The sequence below is a fragment of the Corapipo altera genome, unplaced genomic scaffold (assembly GCF_003945725.1).
Source record: "Corapipo altera isolate COAL_440 unplaced genomic scaffold, ASM394572v1 2, whole genome shotgun sequence".
Taxonomy (NCBI): Eukaryota; Metazoa; Chordata; class Aves; order Passeriformes; family Pipridae; genus Corapipo; species Corapipo altera.
Genome location: NW_020884890.1, coordinates 5856731 through 5875792, shown reverse-complemented (window position 1 = coordinate 5875792; position 19062 = coordinate 5856731). Strand labels below are relative to the sequence as shown.

The following is a 19062-nucleotide window of genomic DNA, read 5'->3' as shown; positions in this document are numbered from 1 at the left end:
GGTAAGGACAAAGAAGGTTGAAATGTATAAAGCAGACTTTTGTTATTGTAAACTGAACAAAGAATGTGGTCATAAGAAGTTGAAGTCACATTAAAAGACTAAAGGCACAATTATAGAAGACCACACGGGACAGAAGTTACTTTCCAGGAGATAGAAGATAAATAAGAAGTAATGTCTTCCCTGCTGCTCCTCTCCTCTCCAGATGTGTGTGGAAGAGCAGTGTAGGGCTGGGAGCACCAACCCTTGCCCCTTTGTGAGATCATTCACACAGGTAGAGGCCCCACTTTAACAGTGCAAATTGGACTTCTGTTTCTCCAGTCCCAAGGCATGTTCTTGAGACCCCAGTGCCTGCACATATGTCGCAAATAGTTTTCAGAGGAAAAACAAACTTGCTTAGTCCCCCCTAAAAATCCTGCTCAAAAGTACAGGCCAGTGACATTGAACTCCTTTGAGCTCAGTCAGATGACAAGTATAGGGAGAGGACTTAATTTAGCCATCTTAAATTGATGCCAACCCAAGCCTGAACTGAGGAACCTTCTTCTCTGCCACATTTAGCAGCTCCTTCTGAGCCACACATTGGTTTCTGTGGTTTTGCTGGATTGCACCCTCTGAAAGCCTAACTGCAGCCATCTCACTGTAACCCTTTTCATCACAGAGGCCAAGCTTTACATCCACAGGAGAAGCTGGGTCCACCTGATTTATTTGGTATTTCCCTCCAATCCAGCTGCATTCTTAGCAGATAGCTGTTCTGATACATGTTCTCCAACTCAAGCTACACAGAAGGACAGGAATATGGAATCAGATATTTGAGGAGTGGAATGTGAAGTCAGATGGGCAAGCACACTTCCAAATACTAGCGAGGTGATGACATTCGTATATAGCTTATTTGAACAAAGTCACCACTGGTTTAATTAATCTACTTTTCAAAAGCTGAGCAGTTAGTGTTTAGATAATGAATCCCTGAGAAAATGGTTAAACTGCAATCACTGAAAGTTTCTGAAAAAAGTCCATAGTGGCCCAGTTCATGAAAAGGGAAAATTACAAAGTGACCTTGAGACACACTAAAATAGTCAGATCAGCTAAACATGACTGTTAGTTGGATAGGGACTGTCTCTGTGTCCTTCAGCCAGATATATAAAATACCTGCTCCACCTGTCTCAGTTTATATCTTCTTGAAATGGCAATAATATTGGCTAGGCCATGGGGCTATTAAATCCACTACCATTTAGTTTGTCAGTTAATACTTTTCTGGCTCCTTCAAAGGTGATGTGATAATTATTAGTAGAACACCTAATCAGGAATTTGATCATAGATTGTGAGTTTTCTTTCGAGATGAAGACATCAAAATGCACACAGAACAACCAGAGTCAGTCTTCTAAAGAATCTTTTCTTTGTCCACAAACAGAATAGTAAACGAGTTTTCCAAGCTTTAGTTACATAGTGTCTCCCATGTTTTATTTCAGTAACAATAGGTTTTGAAGATCCTGGATTGGGAAAATACTCCAGGCATAAAAGAAGTTCCACCCCTGAGAATTGCTGCAATGAAATGCAACTAAAATTAGATTATAGATTGTTCAGAAGCAGAGGATATCTTCTCTGAACTTCTCTGAACAAAGCTTCCCCTCTTTGAAGAGGATGATGTGTGTGTCAATAAACCCAGACAAAACTGATGGCAGACATCTTCATGTCATGTGCCAAAATATATTGCTAACTTACTGAAAGATGGTACCACTTAGTTCCATATGCAGCTACTGGAATGGCCTTTTCTTCATTGATGCTGCCTCAAATAAATTGGCAATACTAAGCAGTCTCAAAGGCAAATTTAATGCCACAGCTTATACACAACGAAAGAGATGGTTTGGCACCTGGCTCTTTTCCATTCCTTCACAAACCTCCTGGTATTCTTTCTAAGCCCTGGGTGCTCTCACTTGTTCCATCCCATGTCACAATCCCATGCTGTTCCCCTTCATTACAGCTTCAGGTGACATGTTATAGACTCCTTTTGTGCCCTACATATACCACAATGGAAATATCTGCATGGGGGATAATGGACTCAGGTGTGTGGTGACTTAGGCACACTTATTGTGAAATCAAATTAATATTTCTCCCATTTTTAATTTGTTTTTTATTGACAGTGGTTTCATGTGTCAATTCTGGTGCTGATCCAACATGTTCACAAAGGTATGCTGGACTGTGAGAGCATACCTTTCTCTTGAAGGGGGAAAAAATGGTATTACGTAAGATGTGCTTGTGTAGGCATCAAAATGAGACATTACTCACAGCAAACTGTTCATGTTTGTGATCCAGTCCCTCCTTTTCTAACAACAGATACGAAAGTGTGAGCAACACTAACACTGGAATTACTAAGACTGGAAATGTGACCTACAGAAAATTGGGATGAATGGGGTAGTTCATTACTCAGCTATTTCTCCAGACTCTCAGCAGACAGCAGCAGAGAGTCTATTGCAGCAGAAATTATTGCATTTGCTATATCCAACACCTAAAAAAAAAATCTGGAAATTGAAACTACTATTAACTATAATGTTAATAATCTAGAGAAGATGAAACCTAAATGTGTGATATGTAAGCACAACCTGGAAAGCATACTTTTCTATACATATATGAATTGTGACAGTGGTAACTATCAGAACCTTCTGGCTGTTTAGTCTATTTTCCTTGGTCTTTTCATGCATACAGATTTTAGTCTCTCTCTCTCTTTTTACATCCATGTGAACAAATATAAGTAAATGTCTTTGTGTGTCCAAACATATGTAATAGTCTATGGAAAGGGAGTGCTTTACCAAAGACAAAAGAAGGAGTCTGCTTTGTAATGCCTATGTGTATTCCTTGGAAAGGTTTGAGTTTAAGCCAGTAAACACTTTTAAATAATCTGTTTTATTCACAAGAACCAACTGAGACCTCACCAGAGAGACTTCTTCTGAGACTACCTGATGAGTAAATCAGTGAGAAATGGAAATTCCTTCCTTAGAGGACAGGAATCTCCTCGTTCTCAAAGCTCACATCAGGGCCACCAGCTTCCTCAAACCTCCTGGTGCGTATTCGTTCCTCTGCCTGTCTGAACAGCAGACCCCACCATTCAGAGAATGACATTGCAGAATTCACATTTTCCTAATCTCCCTGCTCTAATGCCGGTGAAAGCAGCAGCCTTTCATTTGCTCTTTTGGCTTCTTTATATTCAACTGCCTCCAGAGATCTGCCTTCAGAGCCCACCAGGACACATGTCTGTCCAGCCTCCACCTCCTTCCCTTGGCAAGATTAAAACCGCCCCGGCAGCCTGGACCTCCCTCTCTGCTGGGTCCTGCGAGGGACAGGAGGAGCTGTCTGCACCCACTGCTGCACTCCTCTGTGGAACTAATGAGAGGGAAGCAGGGAGTGTGACGATATACATCGTGTATTCACATGAGAGAAGTGAACAAAGCCAGCAGTGAAGATGAAAAGACACTGGTAAGAGAACAAGTGGGATTTAGAGACATCTGTAAATAAGAGATTAGAACAGTTAAAGCTGTCCTTGCCAGCTGCCGCCTTTGTTGTTTGGTTTTACGAAAGCATTATATGAAGGAACTGCCAATAGAAAGAACTTAATTGACATGTTTTATCATAAGGTAAAAATAAAAAGTTCTCATGTAAAGAAATCTTCATGTCAAAGAAATTGTCAAATCTGTTAGTAAATCCTTAACGTTTTTTTTTATACATTTATTGTGCATGGCTTGGAGGAGAAATTTAATAATAGAATCTGTCAGAAACTATAGATTCATACTTGAGTTTTCTTTCTGTTCACAGGAAAATTACAGCTTTCTGTTATGTGTGTAGTTTTTTGTGGTCTTTCATCTCAGCAACCATCCAGCACCAATCAAGTAAGGAGACAGAATTTATCCACATTTCATCTTTCTGTAATTTTGAATGTCAGAAGAGTTATTCTGTGTTTATTCAAAATTAAAATCCTCTCTAGCTAGCCGTCACACAAAGGGAGAATTGTCTACGTGTATGTATGGATGTATGTATGGAAGGATGCATATGAAAAAGAGGGGGAAAAGCGAGAGCTATGTGTTTGATTTTAAACTTGCTATAAGATGTATTTTTAAGGTAAGGATTAAAATCTGGATATAGGTGGTAGATACAGGACACAAACCTTCCCCTGTTTTTCAGTGCTTCTAGTTAGATATTCTTCTGCTACATGTGTCAATAAACTGGTTATACTTTATTTGTTGGGCATAAAATGTAAATGGCTGGATGTCAGCCATATGTCTCATCAAATAATATAGAATGAGGTCTTTTCTATGGTGTAACATGTCAACCTGAATGTTCTCTTTAAGCCTATGTTGTCAGAAGGAAACCCACATTTAGGGTTGAGCCTTTGCAGCACACAAGAGGCTCTCTGTAGGTTAGAAATGCATCTCCTTCCAACTTCCACTCTTCATTCTTCCCTATCCACTTTACTAACATTTTCCAGATTGACTTGATACTGGACTTGTACATAGCTCTTAAACTCTTCAAATGAATGTTTATTTTTCCTTCCTCCTTCCTTAAATTAGGGGAATTACTCAGGTCTTATGCTCATTACAAGGCTTTTTGACAAATAATATTCTGAAAAATTGGATGTTTAAATTTAGTTTCCTCAAACAAATTTCTTCTATGTTCTTTTTTGGGTAAATGAAAAAGGTCTATAAGTTCTTCTTGCCCACACCTTGTATTTCATGAGTGATCATTTTCTGATCAAATGTGGCACACAGAAAGGTGGGAAGACCTGGAATACTAGAGAGGCTGGAAAAGTTGCCAACTGTTTCTCAACAACATCTGTAGTTGGCATAAACTTTGTTTAAGTTTCCTTGGAACTAGGAGAGTGTTGACTTAGGTAACTGGCATTTTTTTTGCTTAAACCACCAAAAGTTCCAAACCAAAAACTCCTTACACAGCAGGACTTCTTATGTTACTACTACTATTTCTCCACAGTTCTGCAAGAGAAGAATTATTATAACACTCTCATTTAAAGGCTTAAAAAAAAAAATCAAATAATCAATCAAGTTAAATATGAGCTCTCTAAAAACAGATGCTTATTTTCTTAGACCCCTCACTTTACTGAGTACAGTTTAAATTATTATATACTTGTAAACATTATTATATTTAATTAATAATAATCTCACAGTTACTTCACTTAATTTTCTAAGATGTTCTGAGGAAATGTGCAGGCACATGGTTAATAAATTCATCTTGTTTTGCAGGACTACCAGTCATTCTGGGTGCCAGTCACAGAATTGAGCTCTGCCCAACAATCAGGATTGGTCAAGATGACTTACCAGGCAAGTAGCATCCTGACTTTTTCAGGAAAAAGCTGCTGTTCAGAAAACTTTATCAGGTTATATTCAGCTCTGTGACTGCACAATTCTCTAATTAAATTAACATGAAAGTTACATTTTGGATATGCATGTTTTTTCTTGTAGGCTTTGACTTGATTTCTCAGTTCCAAATAGAAAAAGCTGCTTCCCAAGGAATTATCGAGAGAGTAGTGGGCTCCACTTCTCTACAAGTGGCCTATAAATTAGGACCCAATGTAGACTTCAGGATACCAACCAGGTAATGCCTTTGTTGTTTGGCTTTAAAATACAGATATTTTGCAATCTTATTGTTTAAGAGGTAGAATCTCCCACCAGACCTAGATCCCTCCCACTAGATCACCTAATTTGAAAAGCTTTTGAAAGGGAAAAGAGAAATTCAACTTTTTTTTTTTTTTCATAGCCACCACCAGACCAGACTGAATGTGTAGCAATGATTTCAGGGACTTCCACTTTCCTCTAACCAATGACAGTGCTCAGAGTGCCTCCAGATTTGCCGATAGTAAGTGATTCACCTCTAGGAAGTAACGTCAAAGTTGCCGATGAATCGAAAAGCAATAGGGAGGCAAAGAAAAAATAACAGGAGGACAGGGAGAAAAGTTTTCTCAAAACATTGACACAAAGGATCAATCTGATCATATAAGGATTGCAGAGATGAGGTAGGATAACAGCTGACTGATTCTCTGGTAAGATGTTTTTGCTTGTTTGGATAACTGGTAAATAACCGATTTATGGTCACTTAATATATAAAAGTTGAAAATTATTATTTAGCATGTCACAGTCAAGTGATGACAGGAACCAGGATTTAGGAATCTAATTGTGTTTGTGCTTTACAGGCTAGACTTGCTGCTGGTGAAGGAATAGAGACAGTACAGCAGGGTAGAGTTGTCTTTGCAAAATTTAGGCAAGTCTGGATTCTGCTCCAGCACCTTATGTAATTAAGAATGCCTTAACTTAGCAATTAACTGGCAAGACCGTTAATGTGACTACTGTTTCAGCTAGGAATAATTGGAGTATGAAGTGTTTCTGTCTTACTCCAGCTATCATGGACAGCTTCTGCTTGCTGCAGTCCTCCCTGGCTTCTACCTTCATAGCCACCAGGTTAAGCTAATTTAGAGTTTAAGTGATTAGTTACATTTTACTCATGACTGTTTTCAATCCCAGACACAAATCAAGGCTGCTAGTGCACGAATGTGAATTCAAACACAGACAGCAAATGGGATTGTCATTTCACTAAAAGGTCAGATTCTCATATTTTCAACTCATGTTTCTTAGCTCAGAAACAAATTGAGGTATCAAAGCAGTAATGTTTCATTTTTAAGAAAGGTTAGACATTGCGATAGATGGCTCTAGTGAGATATGTGCTTGATATACACAAGTTATCCATGACCAAGCCTATACCAGTTCTGTTGATACACTCATTGGGCCAGGGAATGGATTAAGGCTTGAGTCCTGACTGTGCTCTAGTGCATCAGTCTGCTGTTCCTCTGTCACTGAGCCCGAGCTTGCTGCTCTGCTCCAGTTATTTACAGTGTGCCCCTCTCAGTAAGCTGACTCAGAAGAAGTGAACTTGGCAGTAAGCAGCTGAGGCTAACAGCACAGGAGAGACACACCTTAGTTGTTTCGAGTAATTTTTTTTAAGACCAGAACTCTCCACACAATCTTTATAATGTGGATTTTTTTTTTTTTGGTGTGAATTTGAGATATAACCCTGAGCAGCATTATAGGGGTTAGCAAATTATACAGAACATGTAAAGAAGGGTTGAGCCTCTTTAACGGCATGGGCATATCTCTGGTTTTCTCAGCCCAGGCATCGCAGCAGCCCTGAACTCCTGCATTTCCCCTCAGCCACCCCTCTCTGCCCTTTATTCACAACTAGATTATTTAACGATAAAATAGATATTTCCCGGGGTACCAGCGGGCAGCAGCTGCACCCCATGGCGCCGGGGAGGGAAGGAAGAGGACGAGAGGGGAAAGGGGAGGAGAGGGGAGAGGAGGAAAAGGGGAGAGGAGAGGAGGGAACGGAAGGGCAGGACAGGGCAGGGCAGGGCAGAGCCGCCCGCACCACTGCGGAGCTGTCCGTGCCCGCGGTGCTGAAGCCACCATAGCTGTGTCCGGGCGCTCACACGGAGGTTGTCATCCTTCGGTCCCTGCCTCCAACTCTGTGCGCTTCTGCTGAGCCAAGAGGTGCGGGAGGCAAAACTAGAGTCAATTTGGAAAAAATGGCAGGCATGGTTTTCCCGAGCTGGATGGATGATACAACCTAAGTGCTGTAGGAGCACTGGGGAGGGACCCTCAACAAACAGGTTGGCAATTGTAAAATAACTTTTTAGACTAACACATGATGATTATACTGAGGCAGAGAAGCCCATGTTACAGTGGCATGGGAATGAGAGGTCAATTGAATGAGCATGGCTCTGTATATTGATTCAGCCTTTGCTGAAACAACAGCTAATGCCTTGAAAAGCTCACAGAGCTCTCTTAAAATGCTACTGATTTGTAGCTTGGTACTTTTGCTGCTTAGCATTTTTGCCAAGGCGCAGAAGTATATAACACAATGAACAGAAATGATTGCACACAAGTCTTAACTTAGCTTCTCCCATCATCCAAAAAAATTCTATTGGCCAGTGTTTCTTCTAGCATAAAATCTACTGAAGAATCAATACAGTGTTGTTTGTGTAATAAGTGTGTGTAATGACTTTTTGTGGAACTGCCATTACTCATACTTGTTGTTTCTGGACTTAGTGAACCCACCATTTTTCAATTTGATCTGTGCACATGTTGTAAGTGTCCACCAGTTAGTAAGCACAAAATTAATACTGGTTATTTGGATAATAAATGTGTTTATCTTTAATTGAAAACTCAAAAAAATATGTTCATGATACATTTCTGTGTGTGGGAAAAGGGCTTGTTTTCTTTATGCATTGGAAGAAATCTTAAACCTTCAACTTCACAAATGCAACTGTGACATCACAAGGTCCCTCCTTGATCATCTACACTGTTAAAATAAAAGACTATGGCATGGTTTGGGTGCAGACTAATGAGCACTTCTTAAACAATTCCTGGGCACCGCTTGGTGGCTGGTATAGGCCACAGATCATTCCCAACACACAGGTTGCATGTAGTCAATATATTTTGGAAGTAAGCAGGTTTAAACTTTTTCATGCCATCTGAACTTAATATCAGAGAATAGTCCTGGGCCTAGTGAATTTATTTACATGAAGGTAGCCTATGAATCCAGAAATTATACCTTTTTGCCTGAATCCTTATCTCACTAGAAAGCAGAGCAACATAAAAATTGAAACTGCTTTCTGAACAGTGTTTATAATTGAAGTAGTGGTGTACTGTAGGCAACTTTGACAGGTAAGATGACAAACACATTATGTAGGAAATTATAAAGTGAAAATTGGAATTTTATAAAACTGTATCTGTAGGTTTCGAACATCCAGAGAATTTTGTAGGCTGATTTTCTGGCTTTTTTTTCCCCTTTGGGAACAATGCTTCTCTGTGAAGTATTACTCCTCAAATGCATACGCCTGAAGGTCTGGCTTTACTTCATCCAGCCACCAAAGTTCTTCAGGTTCTTTTCACTTTACATTACAAGTAAGGTATCCAACACAGATATTGATGATGACATTGAAAAGGAAAAGACAAAATGCAGCTAAGAAGCTAATTAGCTCATAAAAGAAATAATTAGCTCAGAACTGGATGTTTCTGAAGAATAAAGTTCAGCCGAGAGTAATGAGCCCTAACAAATGACTTCTGGCAAATGACTTAGGACAGATGCTTTTTAAAAGTGCTGAGTTAAGTTTTATTTTTATTGCTTGTTCAATGGCTGCCAGGGAGTGCCTGCCAGGTCAGCTGTGATACCAGGCAGAATGAGGAGATGCAGACACAAGTGTCTCCAGATTGAGCAAAGGAACCCCCCAACCCAGGATACATGGTACTGCATCATCATGAGGTTGGCCAGAGCAATTCCTACAGCCACCTCCAGTGAGTTGTGCTAACATTTCTAAAATTCTAAAATTTTAGCAAGGAGTAAGTGAACTCAGTGGGCAACGGAGCTCACCCAAGGAATTAATTCTGAAAGAAACAAATTTAATAAAATAAGCAGTTACTTCGTAGAATTTATATAGGTACATAGTTAACCTTTTAATGTACTCTGAGCCTGGTGAATCCTGAAGTCAGAGGGATGGCTCAGGGTTTCCATCACCTAGCCAGAAGACTTACCTTGGTTGTATTGGTGCCTCAGTAGATTTAGCTTTGAAATCTCAAAGAAATCTTTCCTGTAAGCACTCAGACTGTAGGATTAATAAAAGTCTTAGGTATTTATGAAAAAGATTAAAAGAAAATAATAGTGTTTCAGAAGTTCCCCTAGATGAATTACAATTTAAAAAAAAAAAAGAGCAAATATTAAAATATCTGATAAAAAATTGATCTGACTTTGTATACATTTAAAGCAGTTAATAATAGTCTGACTACACAAAGAAAGCAGGACTAGAATGATCTCTTACAAACTTAAGATACAAAACTAAATAAAAAAAAAAGGCTCTGATAGTTTATATCCCTGGCAATTTTAACTGGATAGGAAAGGGGTCAGGAATGAAGTTGGACTTTGTGCTTGAAATATTTTTCTATGTTAATTCTTCCTTTGCTTATTTACCTGAATCTAAATTTATATTTGCTAAATTCCCCCCCATAAATTAGTGAAATTAGAAACATATATGTTAAAAATAATTTACCAAAATAATTTGAGTGCTTATATAGCTATCAGCTGTTCAATAAGATTACAGAGCCCATTACTCTTCACTTTGCAGTGAGACGGGGGCATAACTTGTCTACAATTGTTTATTTAAATATCATGCTAAATTTGCCATGGATTACAAATATTTACTATTTTAAAGTGCTGTCTTCAGAAGGGTTTTGCCTGTATAAGGATTACAGGGTTTGGGAAGAGCTGCATTCTGAAATACACTGAAACCATGAAAGGATCATTACCATTGGAGTAACTGAGTTGAGAATCTGCCTCTGCTTTTCTTGTAGAATTATAGGTATAAATCTTACACAGTAGCAGTCCCCTGCAGAGTACCTTTCTGGTGATAGGTCATGCTTCATTATGTTGAGTCATGTTACTGATACAGAGTCTTTAAAGGCAACAGTTCTTCTGGTTGATTATTAAAAGGTTTTTAAAATGTAAATAATTATCCATGTTTGTGCACTGAGTTTTTATCTTTAGTGCTCTATATAAATTTCTTATAATTTAACTTTTTCTTACCACTGTCAGAAGCTCTTACACAACTTCTCTTCTTTGTATATTTCTTGAAAAAGTTAACATCTTTCTTTTTTATTTTAATGTCCAAAAAAAGAAGGAGAGCTCATATAATGTCTTGGAAAGTACAAACTCTCTAGCTAAATATGGTGCAAAAAATTAATCTTCTAATCAAAAAGTATGTTTATTTACTTTTTTTTGTTGTTTCTCTGGTTGTTTTGTTTTGTTAGTTGTTTTGGTTTTGTTTGTTTGGTTTTTCTTTTTTTTTTCTTTTTCTTTTTGATAGTATAGTTTTATCAGCTGAGGTGGGATGAAAAATGTGTGTGATAGTTTAAGCAGTATTGCCATGACAGAAAAACTTATCAGTGCAGAGGAAGTATGAAAACCTCTCCACAGTGGGTCTGGAACTAGTACTGCTTCTTTTAGCTGTGGAACTCTGTGCATCAGATCCCCAGAAGTCCCTGAACTTAATAGAGAAAATGGAATGTCACACCAAGGCTATTTAAAAATTACCAAACAATATCGCCTTCAGTGTGGTAGTAGTAAAATCAGCTCTTCTGCAGAACAAACAGGGGATTCAGCAACTGAAGAGATAAATGACTCAGCTGAGCTAAGGTTTTAGCGGTAGAGCAGATTGAAATATTTGTTTAGGAGATATTACAGAGGAAGGACACAAAGGGCTGTAAAAGACATATTGAACTGGATCAGCAGCTTAGTAAGAGTGAATGTGTGTCTGGATAGGGATAGGAAGTATCTGCTTAGAGCAGAAAGAATATATAAGCATGTTGCATAAGCTAGAAGCCTAACACAAGGAGGGATAGGGGACAGTAGTAAACACTGCAAAGTGCTCAGAACAGGGGGAAAGGTACAATGTCCACACATTGACATTTGCATTTGAGATGGCAAGAGCCAATAAAGTAGGTAAAATCGTATCAAACAAAACCAGCTGTGATCGACTACTTCATCCACACTCAACAGAGACACAATTCAGAGCAAACCACAGATTAAAGGTATGGGCAATGAGACCCCTCTTCAACTTTGTATATCTCCACACCTTGTACAATGAGCTAATTTTCCAGCTAAACATTCCGCTTTCTTATCTACTAGCTTTCATGTGTACGTAAAGGCTCGAGGGAAACAGGAGAAACATCAGCAGTGTGGGTAGTTTATTCCTAAAGTGAAGCCACTGCTGCTGCTGCCAGGCTCGTCCTGTCCTCGCTGAAATCTGCTGAGGCTGTGCCGCTGCCTGCTGGAATAAAGCTGTACTACAGCTTGGGACATTAACTACAAATTAGGGAGATTGCCTCTGGAAGTATTCTTTCTAAATCAGTAGTCCTCAAGCATACAGAAAGAGAATTAATGTATGCCATTTTCCAGCTTTTTTTCCTCTTACGCTAAATTCCAAGGTTCACTAATGCTCTCTAAATAGCTGCTAAGACGGGATTGATCTGCCTGTCAAATATTATCTTTATTCAAAATGCCTACTTGTCTGAGAAGTTGTTCTAATGAATGTTGGGACAAAATAGCTCTACATATCTTCATACTTAAGAAACTTACTGAAATACAACTTCTTCTTAAATGTGGATAGATGGCAAATACTATTGATATCAACTGGATATGACACTACAGTTTTATGATCCATGGAATAGGAAAAGGCATATTTCTTAAATATTCTACTAGATTCAGTGATATATGTGAGATAAAAAATGAGTAATGGTTTCTCATTACTCTGTGGTGATATGTGGAGCTTTTCAGAACAAATACACAACAATTCTACTGTATTTTTATCCTATACAGTGCTATATATTCCAATGGATTGCCTGACGAATATTCCTTTCTAACTACTTTTCGGATGACTGGGGCCACACTTCAGAAATACTGGACTATTTGGCAGATTCAGGACTTTTCAGGAAAAGAACAAGTTGGAGTGAATCTTAATGGTCAAATGAAAAGTGTTGAGTTTTCTTATAAAGGAGCAGATGGAAGACTACAAATGGCATCATTTTTGCATTTACCTTTCTTGTTTGACTCCCAATGGCACAAGCTTATGATAATTGTGGAAGCAAACAGTGTCACACTCTTTATTGACTGTGTTAAAATAGAATCCTTAAGCATAAAACCAAAAGGGAAAATCAGCATTGATGGCTTTGCTGTGCTTGGAAAACTTAAAAATAATCCTGAAGTTTCAGTTCCGGTAAGTTCGAAAACCTTCTATTACTGCAAAAAAGTGTTTTACATCAAAATTTTTTTTTGTGTGGAATGCATCTTCAAATGATTTCTGAAAGCAGAAATGGCAAAAAATAACAACTCCTTGGCAGGTAAGTACTAGCTTTGCTTTTTGAATTTTGTACATATATATTTATACTGCGTAAATTAAGAGATAACCCAGATTATGTCTATGTCTCAATAATGAAAATTCTCAGACATCCACACTTCTTCCAATGAATTATACTCTGCCTGGATGTACCAGCTGGGCATTCATGTGTGGAGTGTGATCTAGAAGGAAGTTTAAGGACATGGATTTGTGGGCTGTACCTCACACCAAGGAGAGTAAAATATTTATTGAACAAGAACTGGGACCCCTCTCATATGCATGCACCAACCATCAGCTAGAGACAATTAAATGTGTCTCTGGCAGAATAAATATTTTAGATCATTAATGCAAAGGGATTAGCTCCTGTAAGGCAGATTGATGGAGGTCCTTTTTGAGCCACTTAGAAGGAAATAAGAGACCTATGTTTAAAACGCAGTCCTAAATCAGAGATTATAATGAGTACCTTATACTTCAGGAGACTGCTGTAATCATTGTCCTTCCTAGTATGACTGTGTTAATGGTTGCTTCTAATATTTAAGTAGCTTGAGGTTTTTGAAAAAGACTGACCTGGTGTAGATGGTGCACTCTTAAAGAAGGTTTTTGTTCATAAATCCTCTGAGGGATAAGGGTAGCATTAGAGACTAGATCCAATCCAAGCAAAGGGCCCAGAACAGCTTAGACATAATGCCTACCTATTTCCACAATACCTTCTACTGGCTAGCTAAGGGCATTCCATTCCCATATCATGGCTGCTGTGAATCCCTTTGTTAGATATTTACTTTTCCCTGTGCATTGTAGTAGACACTTAAGCTCAGTCTAATTGTGGAAATATTTGTGCTTTTCAGCAAAGAAAACTCAGTATGAAAACCTCAGGATTTTTTTATTTGATTATCTGATTTAGTTTCTGAGATAAACAGTTAATATAAAACAAATAAAAATGACATGCCTGTAATTTCTGACAGAAAGATATTTGTAGAATCTGAATTTTGCCTTTCAGACATGCATGAAAATGTTTTCTCAGCTAGTGTTTTTTTCAGCCGATGAATTATACTGCACTTTATGCTGAATGATGTGACAAATTTCTCCTACTGTGGCACTAAATGACATTTAGGACTTTGGAAAGGCTATTTCTGGATTCACTTTTAGTTTAGAAGAAAATAGTTTCAAAACACAGTTGAAAAAAACCCCATAAAACTTTGCAAAGTTCTGTAAATTATCCTCTTCGTTCTCCAAGATTCCTTTTATATCAATAGAGTACTCATTTCAAAACAAGTTGAATGGTAAATAAGAACCAGATACTTAATAAATTGTAACCATTTTCCACATCCCTATACTTAAGTTTTGCAACAACTTTGAAATAACAAGAGTGAAGTGAGACATAATTTTTAACTATATTTCATGCTGTTTGCAAAAAAACATGGATACAGGTTAATCAGCATTGTGCAAACCTGAAAGGGAAAACATTGCAACAAGAGAGGCATCTCATGTCTCATCACCTCTGTGTGTACAATTACTGTACTGCATTGTACTGAAACCAGTTTTACTTGAAGAATGCTGACAGAAAGCTTCTCCAGGTGTCTGAAAGGAGCTATTTAGGATGTTGCTATAAAAGTGGATTAGGAAATATCAATAGCTGAAAGGTTATACTAATTCTGCTGAAAACAAAAAGTTAGTCTTTGAAAATATCATTCAAAAGTAATGAGCTGGAGCTGATAATGTGCTCATTAGCTGCATATGTATCTTAGCTTTGCTAACTGCTCTGTGATACTGGTGGATGAATGGATGTGTGGGATGATGAAAACATTACACATATTCTATGCATGTTACTAGGATGAAAAAAATCTATGTCAATATCGTTTTCTTCTGTGGAAATATATTTAGATTAAATGCCTAGAAAGCAATAGGTATTAATATAATAGTTTTACAACAGCTAGTATACAATGCTACAGCAAAACAGGCCCTCAAGTTAGACAAGAGTCATTCCTTTAAAAATGAGGAGGATTCCTTTTGCCTGATTGAAGTAGTAATTAGAAATGGCAGCTTACAAAGGAAGAGAGAGATGAGGTATTAAGGTCACCTTGTCAAGAACTGGGCTTTTCTCCCTTCCCTATTGGTGCTCTGGGTGACTTTTGCCTATGATTAAAGACTTCAGGAAAAACAGGAGAGGAATTTTAAATCTGATCCCCTTTCCTCTCCAGCCCGTGTTTTGCAGAGACTTCCTCTTTACAGCAAGGTATACAAATGAGGAACACTGATTACCCAAAGGTCTTCAGGCATCTCGTGGGGAAATGTGTTGAGCATTAAGTTCTGCTTTGTCTGTGTTTAAGAATGTACATAATTAGGCACTTGTGTGCCTAATGTTAACTATAGGACATCTTCAAGAGTGAAAGAACAAAATGGAATTAACTAAATTTTACAATTCACCACTTATTGCAGAAAATATTTATTTATACTTTTAGCATGTTTCTAGGAAGATTCAGTCATATGTAGTGTATTTTATGGAAAAAATAAAATTTTAAAGCCTTAAAACAGGATTATGATGCACACTTTTCGACAAAAAGAATAATGAAGTACTGAAACAAATTGTCAGAGAAGAAAGTTAGAGTCAAGCTATATTCTTAAACTGAGTCTGGATGTCTAAAAATATACTTTATTTCAGACAGAACTGTGGGTTTGACATTAGACTCACTGGATTGAATTGCATGGCCTGTACTGTGAAGCCAGAAATGACAATGGTAGTGGTCCAATCTGATATTATAAAAATGTAGATTTAGGAAGACCATATGCTTTGAAATTATGATAAAGAAATTACATTATTTGATGGACTAGTAATTTTAAAATGTCTGTTTATATTGCAGAAAGTTCTGCTTTAGCCTGTGCACTTTGTTTTTCTTTAAATTGACTAAATGAATCTGTGCTTGGGGATATTCTAGGCTTATCCTTTAACTTGCTTGACTACAGTCAGTTTAAACATCTCAACAGTCTTGGGTATTTAATATGCTCCAGGCACAATTTCTGATTTACTTCCAGGCATTGTTAAACTATATTACTTCTGATGATATTACACAGACATAAATTGTATGTTTCCTATTCTTTTTTTTCCAGCATTCTGTGAGTACTCTATTTATCTTATAGAAAAGGTCTACTTCTTATAGGTTCACTGTAATACATATAATTTTAAAAGAGATTCTTTACTGCTTGTTGTTGCCATGACTGCCTGGGAGAACAATAGATATAGTTCCATTAGAAACTGCATCTTAACTTTGAGCCTTTACAAAGATTTACTCCAGGATTTCTGGCATATTTTACAGAGGGCAAATTTTTGTACAGGTTTACAGATGCCTTTTATCCTTCTTTTTTTTTGATAAAAAAAGAAAATAGCTCTTTTTATGTAAAAGTAATCAAATAATCCACTATAAACTCTGAGCAATGTGAGATATAGCATCATTTTAAAACTGAAAGGAACTTCCTAAATCACATGTTTTTATAGGAAGGTAGGGGAATTAAATTCTTACTGCTCAAAGTATAATTGCTGTGAGATGATATAATTGCCTTAGTTTCTGTGATTTCAGAGGCATTAACATTAATATGTCGTAATAGACACTAAACACTTTGCTAGAAGTGACCCTTGGTCACTATCTGACCAACATTTAATGCTGCTAGGGCACTGAAAAGTTAAGGGCAGCTACATGACTTGTAATGTCTAAGAGGAAGTTGCTTATCAATATTTGCTGAACAGGGATTAATTTACACCACAGAACGGATTGTGTTCATGAACTGTAAAAAGTCACATCTCAGTTTGTTTTTTTTTTCACCTTGTGAAATCTCGCATCCATAAGGCTGAACCCTTGGCAGTGGAAAGTCAAATAACGGCAGAATTGGCTGTACTGTTCGAAGGTTTTGAAAAAAGATGCAAGAAAAATGAAGCTCTAAAACCTATTATAGAGATGTAGAAAAATGGATAAAACTAATTTAAAATAGCTCTAGAATGAGATGTGTTTAAATATATATAGTTTATTTCCAGTCACTTAACAAATGTACAAACAGTTGATAGCAGGCCTCTCTTAAAAGAAACATAGATATCCTTGACAAAAAATTGTAGAAAACTTCCACCTGAAAATTGCTTAGCTGAGTTGTATTTCCCCCGAAGGGATGTCTTCCCCTGAATCACCACCAAGCCAACAATAGCCCAGTGGGATACAAGGAGCCAGTTCTCCTAGAAGAGACCTAAAACTGTGCTCTGAGAGTCATGGTTTTCCTTAAAGCCTATGGTACTGCTAAATGCATCCCTGTGACTAATGCTATACTGAAAATACTACTCTATATATTTAGGTCTCATTTACATCTTACTTAACTTTCACATCTCTCATCTAAAGTACTAATAAGACAACTGAATCATGCAGTTGATACCGAGATGTGAAAAGCTGTGGGCATTTGCAGGCATTTCCACAGAACTTAAGAGGACAAAAGAGCGAACAGACAGACACAGCTAATCTAATTATATCTGTGCTGACCAAGAAATTAAGATGAAACAGAAATCCTGTAGGAAACCTGGAAAATATGTCAGCAATATTGACCCATGAGTCTTAAACATCTGTTGTGGTTTAACCTCAGATAGCAGCTCAGCCCAACAGAGCTCCCTCAACCCCATGGTGAGGTTGAGGAAAGAATTATAAAAGTGAGAAAACTTATGGGTTGAGATAAAGACAGTGTAACAGGTAAAGCTAAAGCCATGCATACAAGTAAAGTAAACCAAGCAATTAATTCACCATTTCCATGGGCAAGCGGGTTTTCAGCCATCCCCAGGAAAGCAGGGCTTCATCACCCATAACGGTGACTTGGGAAGACAAACACCATCAAAGTACCTCCCCCTTCCCTTTATGAAGATTATCTTCACCAAAAAAAACCCTGCAGAATGTGCTGATGCGTATATTGGCTGCTGGTGGTATGTCTTAAATAATTTTTTTCAGTGTTTACAGATTTTGTACTGTTTTATAAGTTGAAAGCACAACTCCAGACCATTGATTTCAGTAACAGTTGCTACTGATCAGCTTTTTTGCATAACTGTATCCAAATGCTTCCTTTCAGATGTCCGATTCCCTCCTCCTGGCCCATGCAGAATGTTCTCTAATAGGGCTATTTTGATTTAAATAATTTTTCAGCACTATATAAGAATCATGAAGCAAAAGCAGGCTCATTCAGTGGCATTTGTCTGTCTTTTCCAAAAGCTGTCCTTTCTTTTTTTACCACTTTTCACTCCATTTACTGCCAAATTTACAGTTTCTGCAGAAAGGGAACCATTTCCACAGCCCTGCTCATTTGCTCTCATGAATGAGGAAAGCATTCTAAGAAAAGAAGTGTAGAGAGACACAATTTCACATTACATCCACGGAGCAGATGATTTATCAATTTTAATATTATTTATTATAACTTTAATTTGATATTAAACAGTCAAATAGAAAAATTAGAAATTCTGCCATTTAAAACCATGTATAACTTAATTTAAATAAAAATTAGAGTATTAGTTTAATCATAAATAGTTTATAAACTGCTTTAGAGCCAGTTATAGATCTCTTTCCCTCTTCAAGTAAGCTTTGGAGGTGAATAATGTAGAGACTCAGGACTCAGAATCCAGATGTACCTATAGGTATCATTTGATCCCATTTTGATGTCAGACTCCAGATGCCCTCTTATTTTTATTATTGTATGGCTGCCTTGTAGTATTAATTAGTATTAGTATATATTCAGTTCTTTTATATGTATATTATGATACTCAATTGGCTATTATTAAGAACTAAGAAAAGTTTGAAAATGAGAAGTGGATAAAGGAGGGAGAGAATTGACTCAGATGGTAGTGTCAGATAATAGGTAAAAGAAACAACTGCTTCCATTGTGCTCTAGTCTCAGCACTCTGGAAACTGTGATGACTGCCAAGTAAACAGAACACTAGAGATGTGATAAAGAGGATTTCAGGAGTGGCAGTACTGAAGTGATGAAGGTGAAAGCCAAAAAAAAAAAAGAAAAGCAGCAACTTTTCAATTTTTGGATATGTGGTGTCTTGCAGAGATTTTAAAGGACTTCAGACTCAGAGTATTTACTAGCTCTAGCAGTCAGTAAGCAACTAAGTC

The 19062-nt window shown here is 37.5% G+C and overlaps 1 protein-coding gene across 2 annotated transcripts in view; it reads left to right on the top strand.

Annotated features, from left to right (window-relative positions):
• Positions 1 to 3280: 3280 nt before the first annotated feature.
• COL9A1 (collagen type IX alpha 1 chain) overlaps positions 3281 to 19062 on the top strand; it is a 65616-nt gene continuing 49834 nt past the window's right edge. The window contains exons 1-5 of one of the 2 annotated variants that reach the window (XM_027645104.1): positions 3281 to 3465; positions 3802 to 3875; positions 5241 to 5318; positions 5460 to 5592; positions 12418 to 12814. In XM_027645104.1, coding sequence (XP_027500905.1) covers positions 3452 to 3465; positions 3802 to 3875; positions 5241 to 5318; positions 5460 to 5592; positions 12418 to 12814 — 696 coding nt within the window. In that variant the 5' untranslated portion in view covers positions 3281 to 3451. Of the gene's footprint in view, positions 3466 to 3801; positions 3876 to 5240; positions 5319 to 5459; positions 5593 to 12417; positions 12815 to 19062 lie in introns of those variants that run through there. The other variant, XM_027645108.1, reaches the window with a different exon arrangement.